The sequence below is a fragment of the Aegilops tauschii genome, chromosome 6, assembly GCF_002575655.3.
Source record: "Aegilops tauschii subsp. strangulata cultivar AL8/78 chromosome 6, Aet v6.0, whole genome shotgun sequence".
Taxonomy (NCBI): Eukaryota; Viridiplantae; Streptophyta; class Magnoliopsida; order Poales; family Poaceae; genus Aegilops; species Aegilops tauschii.
In genome coordinates, this window is record NC_053040.3 from 87,113,916 (window position 1) to 87,129,125 (window position 15,210).

Consider the following 15,210-nt stretch of genomic DNA (forward strand, 5'->3'; position numbering starts at 1 on the left):
GCACTGGCGAAGTTTGCACCAACTCTCAATGTGAGAAAGGGCAATGCACGGTACCGAAGAGGCTAGCAATGGTGGAAAGCTGAGAGTGTGTATAATCCACGGACTCAACATTAGTCATAAAGAACTCACATACTTATTGCAAAAATCTACAAGTCATCAAAAACCAAGCACTACGCGCATGCTCCTAGGGGGGATAAATTGGTAGGAAAAGACCATCGCTCGTCCCCGACCGCCACTCATAAGGAGGACAATCAAAGAACACCTCATGTTTCAAATTTGTTACATAATGTTTACCATACGTGCATGCTACGGGACTTGCAAACTTCAACACAAGTATTTCTCAAATTCACAAATACTCAACTAGCAAAACTTTAATATCACTACCTCCATGTCTCAAAACAATCATCGAGCATCAAACTTCTCTTAGTATTCAACACACTCATAAGAAAGTTTTTTACTAATCTTGAATACCTAGCACATTAGGATTATTTAAACAAATTACCATTCTATTTAAGACTCTCAAAATAATCTAAGTGAAGCATGAGAGATCAATAGTTTCTATAAAACAAATCCACCACCGTGCTCTAAAAGATATAAGTGAAGTACTAGAGCAAAACTATATAACTCAAAAGATATAAGTGAAGCACATAGAGTATTCTAATAATTTCCGAATCATGTGTGTCTCTCTCAAAAGGTGTGTACAGCAAGGATGATTGTGGTAAACTAAAAGCAAAGACTCAAATCATACAAGACGCTCCAAGCAAAACACATATCATGTGGTGAATAAAAATATAGCTCCAAGTAAAGTTACCGATGGAAGTAGACGAAAGAGGGGATGCCTTCCGGGGCATCCCCAAGCTTTGGCTTTTTGGTGTCCTTAGATTATCTTGGGGGTGCCATGGGCATCCCCAAGCTTAGTCTCTTTCCACTCCTTGTTCCATAATCCATCAAATCTTTCACCCAAAACTTGAAAACTTCACAACACAAAACTTAGCAGAACATCTCGTGAGCTCCGTTAGCGAAAGAAAACAAAAGACCACTTCAAGGTATTGTAATGAACTCATTCTTTATTTATATTGGTGTTAAACCTAATGTATTACAACTTCTATATGGTTTATAAACTCTTTTACTAGCCCTAGATTCATCAAAATAAGCAAACAACACACGAAAAACAGAATCTGTCAAAAACAGAAGAATATGTAGTAATCTGTAACTAACGCAAACTTCTGGAACTCCAAAAACTCAGCCAAAATAGGAAGACCTAGACAATTTGTTTATTGATCAGTAGCAATTGGAATCAATATTTTATCACGTTCTGGTGATTTTTAACAATTATTTTCGTGAACAGAAAGTTTCTGGAATTTTCTGCAAGATCAAATAACTATCATCCAAGAAGATCCTACAGGTTTAACTTGGCACAAACACTAATTAAAACATAAAAACACATCTAACCAGAGGCTAGATCAAATATTTATTCCTAAACAGAAGCAAAAGGCAAAAAAAACTAAAAATAAAATTGGGTTGCCTCCCAACAAGCGCTATCGTTTAACGCCCCTAGCTAGGCATAAAAGCAAGGATAGATCTAGGTATTGCCATCTTTGGTAGGCAATCCATAAGTAGGAAAGGACACCGCAAGATTGAACCCAAAGCTAAGCACTTCTCCATTGCAAGAAAGATCAATCTAGTAGGCCAAACCAAACTGATAATTCGAAGAGACTTGCAAAGATAACCAATCATACATAAAAGAATTCATAAGATTCAAATATTGTTCATAGATAAACCTGATCATAAACCCACAATTCATCGGTCTCAACAAACACACCGCAAAAGAAGATTACATCGAATAGATCTCCACAAGAGAGGGGGAGAACATTGTATTGAGATCCAAAAAGAGAGAAGAAGCCATCTAGCTAATAACTATGGACCCGAAGGTCTGAGGTAAACTACTCACACTTCATCGGAGAGGCTATGGTGTTGATGTAGAAGCCCTCCATGATCGATGCCCCCTCCGGCGGAGCTCCAGAACAGGCCCCAAGATGGGATCTCGTGGGTACAGAAGGTTGCGGCGGTGGAATTAGGTTTTTGGCTCCGTATCTGATCGTTTGGGGGTACGTAGGTATATATAGGAGGAAGGAGTACGTCGGTGTAGCAACGTGGGGCCCACGAGGGTGGAGGGCGCGCCTGGGGGGTAGGCGCCCCCCTACCTCGTGGCTTCCTGGTAGCTTTCTTGACGTAGGGTCCAAGTCCTCTGAATCATGTTCGTTCCGAAAATCACGTTCCTGAAGGTTTCATTCCGTTTGGACTCCGTTTGATATTCTTTTTCTGCGAAACTCTGAAATAGGCAAAAAACAGCAATTCTGGGCTGGGCCTCCGGTTAATAGGTTAGTCCCAAAAATAATATAAAAGTGAATAATAAATCCCAATAATGTCCAAAACAGAAGATAATATAGCATGGAGCAATCAAAAATTATAGATACGTTGGAGACGTATCAAACATCTACGCATAAACCTGGCTCGGATGCCACTGTTGGGGAACGTAGTAATTTCAAAAAAATTCCTACGCACACGCAAGATCATGGTGATGCATAGCAACTAGAGGGGAGAGGGTCGTCCACATACCCTTGTAGACCGTTAAGCGGAAGCGTTATGACAACGCGGTTGATGTAGTCATACGTCTTCACGATCGACCGATCCTCTGTACCGAACATACGGTACCTCCGCGTTCAGCACACGTTCATCTCGGTGCCGTCCCGCGAACTCATGATCCAGTAGAGCTCGAGGGAGAGTTTCGTCAGCACGAAGGCGTGGTGACGATGTTGATGAAGCTACCGACGCAGGGCTTCGCCTAAGCACCGCTCAGATATGACCGAGGTGGATTATGGTGGAGGGGGGCACCGCACACGGCTAAAAGATCAATGATCAATTGTTGTGTCTATGGGATGCCCCCGCCCCCGTATATAAAGGGGGAGGAGGAGAGGGCCAGCCAAGGGAGAGGCGCGCCCAAGTGGGGGCAATCCTACTCCAAGTAGGTTTGTCCCCCACCTTTCCTATTCCAAGAAGGAGAAGGGGGAAGGAGGAGGTGGAGAGAAGGAAGGAGAGGGGGGCCGCCGCCCCTTCCCCTTATCCAATTCGGATTGGGTCAAGGGGGCCGCACGCCACCTCCTGGCTGCCCTCTCTCTTCTCCACTAAGGCCCATAAGGCCCAATAGCTTCCCCGGGGGGTTCCGGTAACCCCCGGTACTCCGGTATATGTCTGAAACCTCCCGGAACCCTTCCGGTGTCCGAACATAGTCGTCCAATATATCGATCTTTACGTCTGAACCATTTCGAGACTCCTCGTCATGTTCGTGATCACATCCGGGACTCTGAACTACCTTCGGTACATCAAAACACAAAAACTCATAATACCGATCGTCACAGAACTTTAAGCATGCGGACCCTACGGGTTCGAGAATTATGTAGACATGACCGAGACACGTCTCCGGTCAATAACCAAGAGCGAAACCTGGATGCTCATATTGGTTCCTACATATTCTACGAAGATCTTTATCGGTCAAACCGCTTAACAACATACGTTGTTCCCTTTGTCATCGGTATGTTACTTACCCGAGATTCGATCGTCGGTATCTCAATACCTAGCTTAATCTCGTTACCGGCAAGTCTCTTTACTCGTCCCGTAATGCATCATCCCACAACTAACTCATTAGTCACATTTCTTGCAAGGCTTATAGTGATGTGCATTACCGAGAGGGCCCACAGATACCTCTCCGACAATTGGAGTGACAAATTCTAATCTCGATCTATGCCAACTCAACAAGTACCATCAGAGACACCTGTAGAGCACCTTTATAATCACCAAGTTACGTTGTGACGTTTGGTAGCACACAAAGTGGTCCTCCGGTAATCAGGAGTTGCATAATCTCATAGTTATAGGAACATGTATAAGTCATGAAGAAAGCAATAGCAGTAAACTAAACGATCAAGTGCTATGCTAACGGAATTGGTCAAGTCAATCACATCATTCTCCTAATGATGTGATCCCATTAATCAAATGACAACTCATGTCTATGGCTAGGAAACTCAACCATCTTTGATAAACGAGCTAGTCAAGTAGAGGCATACTAGTGACACTATGTTTGTCTATGTATTCACACATGTACTAAGTTTCCGGTTAATACAATTCTAGCATGAATAATAAACATTTATCATGATATAAGGAAATATAAATAACAACTTTATTATTGCCTCTAGGGCATATTTCCTTCAAGAGAGAGGAAGAAGAAGAGGTGGAGGTTCTGTCCAGATTTGCTGCATCTGACTAGATAGTGTTCAAACTAGTGATTGGAGGCTCAAACATGCTTGGATTTACCAAAAACTTGGTGAGCTCATTACTTACTTTGACTACTTCAATCTGAGAGTGGTTTTGAGGATTGGGTCAGTGGAGCATCAGATTTGAGAGTGGTTTTGTCAGCTTTGACTGCTACAGTTTTAGAACTGAGTAGTTTTGGAGGACGAACAGTTTTGGTACACAAATGGTGTCCAATTTGACTGAAATTTTGAGGGGATCTCGATAACTTGTGTGTCTACTTGTCTGCCAAATTTGGTGTTGTTTGGTTCAGTCGTTTAAGAGAAGTTTGCAAAACACTGAAGGGGACAGAAGATGTGTAAACTCTGCTTTGCTGAAATCTTGCCTCTTGTGATTGTTGTTGCTATTGCCGGTTGGCAACATGGAGTGTGTGTTCTAAATCTCTCTAGAGGTTCTAGAGAAGACTTTGTACTCACCATTCTCATAGTGAAGTTTTGTGGACCGTTGGGACCACAGCCGTAGTTTTCTAATCCTCAAGTTGAGGAGATTTTTCCACGTTAAATCTTGTGTCACATGTGCATGTTGTTTGTGTTTCGCTGTTTACGTGTTGGTTGAAGTTGTCCTCAAAGTTCGCTACAAGTGGAGGTTGTGTAGTGTGCATATTTGTCATGTCGGTGAATTTGTGCAATGCATTGTTGCTATCCAGACCCCAACAAAGTGGCATCAGAGTCTTAGTTTGCTTGTGGAAACTGCTGAGTTTCTTGTGGTGAAAGATGGAGCTGAATACCAGCAGGATGATATCTTTGAGTGGTATAAATTATCAAGCATGGAAGGGTAAGATGGAGGACTTGTTATATGTCAAGGGATACTGGAAGCCAGTGTTCTCCACTGAGATGCCAGAGGGCATTGAGGAAGGTCAGTGGAAGGTAATTCATCGCCAAGCTTGTGCGTTTATTCGGCAATGGGCCGATGACAATATTTTGAACCATATCATTGATGAGACACATGCACACAGCTTACAACAAAAATTGGAAGAGTTGTTTGCCCGGAAAGAAGGTAGAAAGAAGATATTCTTGAACAAACAATTCATGTGTTTGAGGTACAAAGAGGGCATTCTAATTGCAGATCATGTGAATACATTCCAAGGCATTATAAATTCAGCTTTCTTCAACGGGAATTACATTTGAAGATGAAGTGGGAGCCTTGCTGGTACTAGGCTCATTACTGGACAACTAGGAGACCTTCAAGGTCACAGTTTGCAATTCAACACCTAATGGAGTTGTCAGTTGGAGTCTTGTGAAAACCATGGTGTTAAATGAAGAGTCCAAAAAGGTGGCTGAAGCTAGTTCTTCCTCACATTCAGAGGTGTTGATCACTCAGTCCAGGAGGGAGAAGCAATAGCAGAGGTCCAGGTAAAGGGGCAGAAAGAGGTAGGAGCAAATCAAGAGGCAAGTATGCTCATTATGAGTGCCATCGCTGCCATCAGAAGGGCCACATTAAGTGGTAATGTGACAAGTGGAAAAAGGAGAAAAATAAAAATAAAAAGAAGAAGCAAGATCAGAAGTAAGATGACAGTGATAGTGACACAGAGGGCAACCGAGTTACTGCAATAGAAGAGTCTTGTTATGCATGAAGCAAATGAGGACAGATTTGGTTCCACTATTCAGGAGAGGATCACTATTGTTTCTGATGAAACCGTCAACCTTGTGGATGGTCATGAGATGATTTCGATACCGCACAGCAGTGCTGCCATTCATGCTACATCCCGTAGAGAGCTCTTCATTAACTATATTTCAGGTGATTTTGGTGTTGTGAAGATGGGGAACAATGATAGGGCGGCCATCATTGGAAAAGGAGATGTGCATTTGGAGACCACAAATGGTACAAGGTTAGCCCTTGAATTTGTCAGGCATGTTGAGGCACTTTGTCTCAATATTATCTCAGTTGGTTTGCTTGATGGAGATGATTACTTGAGCTGTTTTGGAATAGGACAGTACAAGCTCACTAAAGGCAACATGGTTGTTGCAAGAGGTAAAATGGTCTCGGTTTTCTATCATGTTCATGCTAAGCTATTTAGTGATTCTGTCAATGCACTAGAGAAGGGTGATCATTGTGCTCTATCGCACAAGAGAGTTGGGCACATGAGTGAGAAGGGGTGACAGTGCTAGTGAAGAAAATTTTGTTGAAGGGTGTGAAAGGAGTTCACATCAAGAGATGTTAAGATTGTCTAGCGGGGAAGTAACACAAAGTTGCCTTCAAGACTCTACCTCCTCACAAGAAGCCTAAGATGTTGGACTTGATACATTCTGATGTTTGCAAACTGTCGGTAAGATCTCTTGGTGGTCCTAAGTACTTTGTGACTTTTATTGATGACTTCTCCAGGAAAGTTTGGGCCTTCACTTTGAGGACCAAAGATCACTAGCGCTTTGTTTGGATGTTGATATTCAGGGCCATGGCATTGAATTGGCCCCAATATCAAATCTTCTTGACTTTGATATTGACATTGAACATGAATTCTGTTGTTTGGATGTGCACAGAATTGCCACTTGGAATTTGGCTGAGAGGCTCAATTCAGAAACTTGTTTGGATGGTCATTCTCTACATTGGAATTGTCTATTTGTCATATGATGAAAATTGAACTTTGATGTAATGTTTGAAACTACATTGTATTCAATATGTACATATACAGCAGGACTACAATGTACATATTTTTTGAATGATTATATATGAAGAATACAATGGCAACAATTATAAATTAGATGCAATTTTCCAAAAACAACAATTTTACAACAACAACATAACTTATACAGCAGCACTTATTCTATAGCAGCAACACATATACAGCAGCACTTATACATCAGCAGCACTTGCACAGCGGCACCTATACAGCAGCAGCACATGTACAGCAGCACTTATACAGCAGCACTTGTCCAACAACAGCAGCACTTTTCATCAACAACTCTTATAAACAACAGCACTTATAAATCAGCACTTAGCCAACAACAACATATAACATAGAAAATTCAAGTGCGATCAAATGAAGCACACAATACATGTGTTTTCCATCATTACATGACATAGGAAATTCAAGTACAGCAAGTTCATAGCTATTACATGAGACAAAGAAACGAGATAAGCACTTGAAACTAATCAAACATTGTTCTTCTCGTTGAGCATCAACAGCCACTCCTTCCTAAACTCCATGGGCAACTCCATAAGCGCTTGGAATAAACGTTCACTAAGGATGAGTTTGCCATATGCTCGTAACATGTCTGAACGAGCCAAATCTGGGATCTTTTCAAGGGCAGCAAGGATTTCAAGAGGAGTAACCTTGGGCAGTTCTAGTGGCTCAAGTGATTTCATAGCATCTTGAAAAGAACCCTTCATTTCTCCAAGCATGCACAAGATAGCATCACCTGTTCGCTGCCTTTTTGGTGGCAATTCCGGAGAGGCTTCGACGACTACTTCATCTAGTTCTATTGGTTGCGCTGCACTTTCAGCACCTGTCATTGCACCATCACCGGTTGCATGATCTTTGGAGTATATTGTTAATATTGCCTCCCAATTCTTCACTTCTTTGTTCTTGTAACAAGCTGCCTTCGGATTAGCCTGTACACACATACAAAGTAAATCACTTGCATGCATATATGATAGAATAAATTAATTAAACATATTTTTTTACCTGGACATATTTGTTCCACACATCATCACTATCCATGAGTAGCTTGTTATTGACCCAATCCCAACCAAACCCGCTCTAAGAAAGAATCTTGCTAATTGTAGCACAATGCTTGTCAAAAGTTTTCATCCTTGAACATATTTTCTCTTTTGTGACATGTAGTCCGCACTTATCATGTATTGCCTTTATAGCAGCATTGTACACATGTGGCTTCCATCCATTTTGGCCCTGATCACCTCTGTTGTGATGTTCAACAAAGACATCCAACAATACCTTATCCATCTCATCTGTCCATGTCAAGTAATCTCTACTAAACTTCTTCTTTGTTTCTTCAACCATGGTGCTGAAAGTAAAAATTTGAATAACAATTGACAAACAAAAGGAAACATATATTAATTGCTTTCTCATGGTGATGATGTACAAAATATCCAAACGTCACCATCCGATAGCTATGCACAAAACAGAACATCCAGCTAATCCATCAGCTAGCTAGCCCAAAAGCAAAATACATCATCTTGCTAATCCAACATCTAGGTACCACAAAAGCAAAAGACATCATCTTGCTAAATCACATGTCATACTACTGCTGTAAATTTGCATGCGCCACAACATATTCAGCAAACATGTCATTAGATAATTGGTTCCTGAAGTTGGTCCATGCATTAGTGACTTGAACACTTCTTATTGAGTTAGCATCATCAGCCTCAATTGGCTGGGATATTTCATTATCCACTTCATGCAGCAATAAGTCGTCCATAATATGTTGCCTATCCCTTGCAAAGTTGTGTAACATACAACAAGCATTAATGATTCGAATCTGCAACAATGTTCTCTTTACGTAAGAATTTTTCACTATGTTATGCATCTTATTGAAAAACCAATGGACACATGTTACCTGGTCCTTTATGTCAAAGAAACTTTGAGTGCGAAGAATACCCCACTTCTTCTTCCACAACCCAAAAGTTCTCTCTACTACATTTCTAGCACGAGAGTGTCGCAAGTTATATAGCTCTTTGGCATTTTGGGGTTGTTGCTGACTTGATGCCCACTCTTTCAAGTGATACCGAGTGGATCTGAATGGAGCTAGAAATCCAGGTCCATTCGTGTAACCAACATCAGCCAGGTAATATCTTCCTATTGTTAAACAAGTGAGTTAGGTTGGTTGTAGCATACGAAATTAAAGAGAACAAAAAGCCAAGAGAAAAAGCCTTACCATGAGGTACAACAAATGCATCTTGGCGATCAGTTCTCGTGGAGTCACGTAGGACTCTAGAGTCCGAAGCGGAACCCTCCCAGCCAGGTAAGACATACAGAAGTTTCATGTTCCAGTCCACCACACCGAGCATGTTAGTACTGACGTCTTGCTCTCTATTCCTGTACCTCCCTTGGGCAGCCACAGGAACGGAAACATCTACATGACAGCCATCTAATGCTCCTAGTGCATCACCAAACCACTTCCATTTGTAGTCATCGGGAGGTTGAACATTAGCATCTGGAAGCTTAATGAACTCCCCATGCATAGATAGAATGGCTCTTAACACTGCGGAAAAGTGAGTGCTTATAGTTCCCAAAGACCGCTTGTATGTGCCTCGAAGCAACCTCATTTTCAGACCGTGACCCACTACTAGCAAGAACATGGCAACCTTTTCTTCCACAGCCACATACACACTATCACGCAGACCACACCTCTCACGCAACATGGTGCATAAATCATGAAAATTTCTTTTCGTTAAATGTAGCTGATCATAGCATGCCACTTCTGAGCCATCATACATATCCTTCAACAAGTACTTCCTAAGTGTGTGTTTGTGCTCATCATCACTAAAACTACCTAATCCATGAGGTGCTCTTTGTGAAATAAGGTACGCCATTCCGAGAAGAACAGATTCAAAGTAAAGTTCTGTCAATATTATCCTTTTCCTCTTTCTCCTTTTGTTCTCTTCAGTTATGTATGAAATCATGTCTACTTGATCTGGCATTATGGAACTACACAATAATTATATAATTAGACAACAATCATTTCTACAGATTATGAATCAACAAATTGCATATTCAAGCAAGCATCAAAAGGACAAAATGGAAACTTTTACAACTATCAAACTATCACATGTTAAACACAGCAACGATGTGTACTTCAATTACCTTGGATCTGCCTGCTGCTGCTGCTCGGGATCCATCCTCGAATCCACTGATCTCAGACCAATCAATTGACCTGCTATTTGAAAGGAAAAATACATCAACAAACAAACACATACGGTTGGGGATTAGAAGGGGATTGGGTTTCTATCTAGGGTTAGGGTTGAGGATGGAGGAAGAACGAGCCAAGGGGATGAAGAAAGAACTGCCCATGGGGGTGGGGAAGCCTGCCGCGACAACCACCATGAGAGGGAGCGCCGTGCGCCGTGCTGCTCGAGAAGATGGCGGCCAGGGGCGGCGAGCACAAAGGAGGTGGGTGCGGTCTGGAAGGGAAGGAGAGGGACGTGCCCACATGCGGGGGAGGAAGGGATCCGCCGGAGAGAGAGGAGACGAATGAGACGGCGGACGAGATCTGACATGCGCCACCGGGAGCTCCGCGTCGGGGCAGTGCGCGCCCCTTCTCCCGCTCGAGCCCGCCTCATTTGTTTCTGGAGAGGTCGAAGCGGTATGTTGCGGGCTGGTTCCCGAATATCAGCGAAAATTGAGCTCTCCCCCTCCGAATTCGGGAACGGATACGCGGGCTTTCAGAGCGGGGCAACGAATATTTCAGCCCAATTCGGCGGGCTGATTCCTTGTACATCTAAACAGCAGAATTCGGGCTATCCAATGCCAATATCAATATCTGGGAATGAATATCAACATCCAAACGAAGTGTAGGTGTATTCAAGCAATTCCAAGCCTCGGTTGAGAAAGAAACTGAGAAGAATATCAAGTGCATTCGCACTGATAATGGAGGAGAGTACATTCGGCCATTTGATGCATATTGTAAGCAACAAGGTATCAGGCATCAATTTACTCCCTCGAAGACACCACAACTGAATGATCTTGCTGAGAGGATGAACATGACAATTATGGACAGAGTTACATGTTTGATGTCAAGTGCAAAGCTACGAAAACACTTTTGGGGATGAGGCTTAGATGACTGCAGTTTATCTTATTAATCTCTCACCAAGTTATCCATTGTAAGGAGATGTTCCTAACATGGTTTGGTATGACAAGGACGTCTGATACGACCACCTGAGAGTTTTTTGGTGCAAGGCATTTGTTCATGTTCCTCAAGATGAAAGGTCAAAGCTTGATTGAAAGACACGACAGTGCATCTTTCTTGGCTATGGTGGTGATGAGTTTGGCTACAAGCTATTTGACCCTGTAGCAAGGAAAGTGTTAAGGCATATCTCTCTAGATGTAGTTTTGGTGATTGATGACAACATGTTTGCGGACTAATCGTGTGCTTTGAGCATTTCAGAGATTCATCCTTTGGCACAAGACGATTTCTTTCCCCTCAGAGAGTTATTCAAGACGGTGTAGCTCTTTCGTTTCTATTTTGGTGAACTAGTTCCGTAGGAGTCACCGTACTATCAAGAGGGGGTCCGCATTGGTAAGGCTTGGGTGGAATCAACACGTACACATCCTTTTCACACCCTCTGAGCCTTTCCGCTTCAATGGAGAGCTCAATCCCTTCCTATGTGCATCGTTTGGTCCCAGCAGTAGTACCACGGTGCCCAGCGGCAGTACCGCTCAAGAGCCACAGGCGGCAGTACCGCTCTACAGCAGTAGTACCGCCTGTGGGTCCTCAGCCGTAGTACCGCTGTGGTACCGGGCTCCCACCGCCTCGACTCGAGGGGGTCGCCTCTCGTGTCAGATTGTGCGGCACTAAGCAGCGGCAGTAGTTGCGATAGTACCGCTCATGAGCGGTAGTACCGCCCTACCACCACGGCAGTACCGCACTGGGTCCGATCTCTGCACATGTTCTTGCCTTCCCAGACTGCACGGCAGTACCGCGTGGGGGAGCGGTAGTACCACTGGGCCCAGCGGTAGTTCCGTTGCCTCCTGCGGTAGTACCGCCCTCTGCGGGGCTGCTCGGGGGTAACGGTTGGATTGTTCCCCCCACTATATAAGGGGGTCTTCTTCCCAAAGTTGACTTACCTCTTCCCAAAAAGCTCCATTGTTGCTCCAAGCTCCATTTTTGCCCGATCTCTCTCCCTAGCCAATAAAACTTGTTGATTTGCTCGGGATTGGTTGAGAAGGCCCCGATCTACACTTCCACCAAGAGAAATTTGATTCCCCCCACTAATCCCTTGCGGATCTTGTTACTCTTGGGTGTTTGAGCACCCTAGACGGTTGAGGTCACCGCGTTGCCATAGTCCATTGTGGTGAAGCTTCATGGTGTCGTTGGGAGCCTCCAATTAAGTTGTGGAGATTGCCCCAACCTTGTTTGCAAAGGTTCGGTCGCCGCCTCCAAGGGCACCAATAGTGGATTCATGGCATCTTGCATTGTGTGAGGGCGTGAGGAGAATACGGTGGCCCTAGTGGCTTCTTGGGGAGCATTGTGCCTCCACACCATTCCAATGAAGATGTATTTCCCCTCAAAGGGGAGGAACTTTGGTAACACATCCTCGTCTTCACCGGCTCCACTCTTGGTTATCTCGTGCCTTTACTTGTGCAAGCTTATTTGTGTTATATCTCTTGCTTGCTTGTGTGCTTGTTGTTGTTGCATCATATAGGTTGCTCACCTAGTTGCATATCTAGACAACCTACTTTGATGCAAAGTTTAAATTGGTAAAGAAAAGCTAAAAATTGTTAGTTGCCTATTCACCCCCCCTCTAGTCAACTATATCGATCCTTTCAATTGGTATCAGAGCCTCGTCTCTTTATTAAGGACTTTGCCGTCCGAAGAGTATGGTTGACACCGTACACGGTGGGGAGGAGCACTCCGGTGCGAATCCGGTCTCGTCTACGGCCGATGGGGGAACCGCGGTCTCTCGTGAGGAATTCAATGTGGCCTTGGACACATTGAAGACCTCCATGACGACCGAGGTCGAAAGCATGTTTAATAAATTCATAGAAGGGCTTAAACTTTCCACCGCACCGTTGAAAGTGGGTGATCCCGCTAACAAGTTGACGGATGCTACCTCCGACAAGGGGGAAGCTACTAGCGAGAAAGCTCCTTCTTCTAGTGGTAAAAATGGCACCGGCATCTTTGCCCATGTGGAACCTCCACCTGTCTATGGTGGACCGCTTCCTTCCACTCATTTGAATCATGCCGGCCCGGCCCCTAAGATTGAGAAGAATGTGGAATTTGATTCTTGGTTCTATCGCTTTAAGCGTCATTTAAATCATGTGAACACTAACCTTTGGAGAATCATTGAAGAAGGTTTCTATCCGGATGACCGAAGCAAATTCACTCCTAGAGAAGCCATGGATAATCAATTCAATGAGAATGCTCTCTTCATCATCCAAGAAGCAATCCCACCCGAAGATCTTCCTCATCTCCGGCCCTACTCCATGGCCAAAGATGCTTGGCACCAAGTTGTTTCCCTCTACTGGGGAAGCGCAAGCATTCAACGCTCCAACTATGAAGTGGTGCAAGATGAAGCCGATGAGTTTGCAATGAAAGAAGATGAAGAACCTCGTGAGCTTTATCGGAGGGTAACCAAACTCGCGGTCTCACTCCAAGATCATGGAAGTAAGGAGGCGGATGACAATTGGATCAAGCGCAAATTCCTCAAGGCAATGATGCCCTACCACAAAGCCATGTCCTCCGTCATTCGTGAAAGGCCGGACTTCCACACCTTGTCCTCAAGTGAAGTGTTGGATGAGTTCGTTGCTATGAGCATCTTGGACAAGACCACCGACAATGCGGTTCTACACTCTCAAAGAGTAAAGAAGCCCAACCTTGCACTAAAGGCCAAGGTTAGTATGGAGGAAGAGGATGAAGAGGAAGAAGAGGAGAGCAACCTCGAAGATACGAAGTATGCCTATCATGAAAACATGGCTCTTGCTTCAAGGCAATTTTGGAGCAAGAAGAACTCAAGGCCCAACTTCAACAAGAACAATTCAAGTGGCGCAAAGGGCAAGCAACGAGTGAGGACTTGCTTTAATTGTGGCAATGTGAGCCACTTTGTTGCGGAGTGCCCTTATGAGAAGAGGGAAGACAATGGTGGCAAGCTCATCCGAAAGGACAAGTGATAACCCACAAGTATAGGGGATCGCAACAGTTTTTGAGGGTAGAGTATTCAACCCAAATTTATTGATTCGACACAAGGGGAGCCAAGGAATATTCTCAAGTATTAGAGTTGAGTTGTCAATTCAACCACACCTGGATAACTTAATATCTGCAGCAAAGTATTTAGTAGCAAAGTAATATGGAAGTAACAGTAACGATAGCAAAAGTAATATTTTTGGGTTTTGTAGGGATTGTAACAGTAGCAACGGAAAAGTAAATAAGCGAAAAACAATATAGGAAAAGCTCGTAGGCATTGGATCGGTGATGGAGAATTATGCCAGATGCGGTTCATCATGTAACAGTCATAACATAGGGTGACACAGAACTAGCTCCAATTCATCAATGTAATGTAGGCATGTATTCCGAATATAGTCATACATGCTTATGGAAAAGAACTTGCATGACATCTTTTGGCCTACCCTCCCGTGGCAGCGGGGTCCTAGTGGAAACTAAGGGATATTAAGGCCTCCTTTTAATGGAGTACCAGACCAAAGCATTAACACATAGTGAATACATGAACTCCTCAAACTACGGTCATCACCGGGAGTGGTCCCGATTATTGTCACTTCAGGGTTGCCGGATCATAACACATAGTAGGTGACTATAGACTTGCAAGATAGGATCAAGAACTCACATATATTCATGAAAACATAATAGGTTCAGATCTGAAATCATGGCACTCGGGCCCTAGTGACAAGCATTAGGCATAGCAAAGTCATAGCAACATCAATCTCAGAACATAGTGGATACTAGGGATCAAACCCTAACAAAACTAACTCGATTACATGATAGATCTCATCCAACCCATCACCGTCCAGCAAGCCTACGATGGAATTACTCACGCACGGCAGTGAGCATCATGAAATTGGTGATGGAGTATGGTTGATGATGACGACGGCGACGAATCCCCCTCTCGGGAGCCCTGAACGGACTCCAGATCAGCCCTCCCGAGAGGTTTTAGGGCTTGGCGGTGGCTCCGTATCATAAAACGTGATGAATCCTTCTCTCCGATTTTTTTCTCCCC

General features: G+C 43.7%; 1 protein-coding gene across 1 annotated transcript; it reads right to left on the reverse strand.

Annotated features, from left to right (window-relative positions):
• Positions 1 to 7,455: 7,455 nt before the first annotated feature.
• Positions 7,456 to 10,333, reverse strand: LOC109772973 (uncharacterized). The gene is made up of 5 exons (XM_020331684.2): positions 10,303 to 10,333; positions 10,127 to 10,196; positions 8,168 to 8,327; positions 7,988 to 8,062; positions 7,456 to 7,914 (listed from the first exon to the last, which is right to left on the reverse strand). The coding sequence occupies exons 1-5, from the start codon at positions 10,331 to 10,333 to the stop codon at positions 7,456 to 7,458; spliced, it is 795 nt and encodes a 264-aa protein (XP_020187273.2).
• Between the last annotated feature and the right edge of the window lie 4,877 nt (positions 10,334 to 15,210).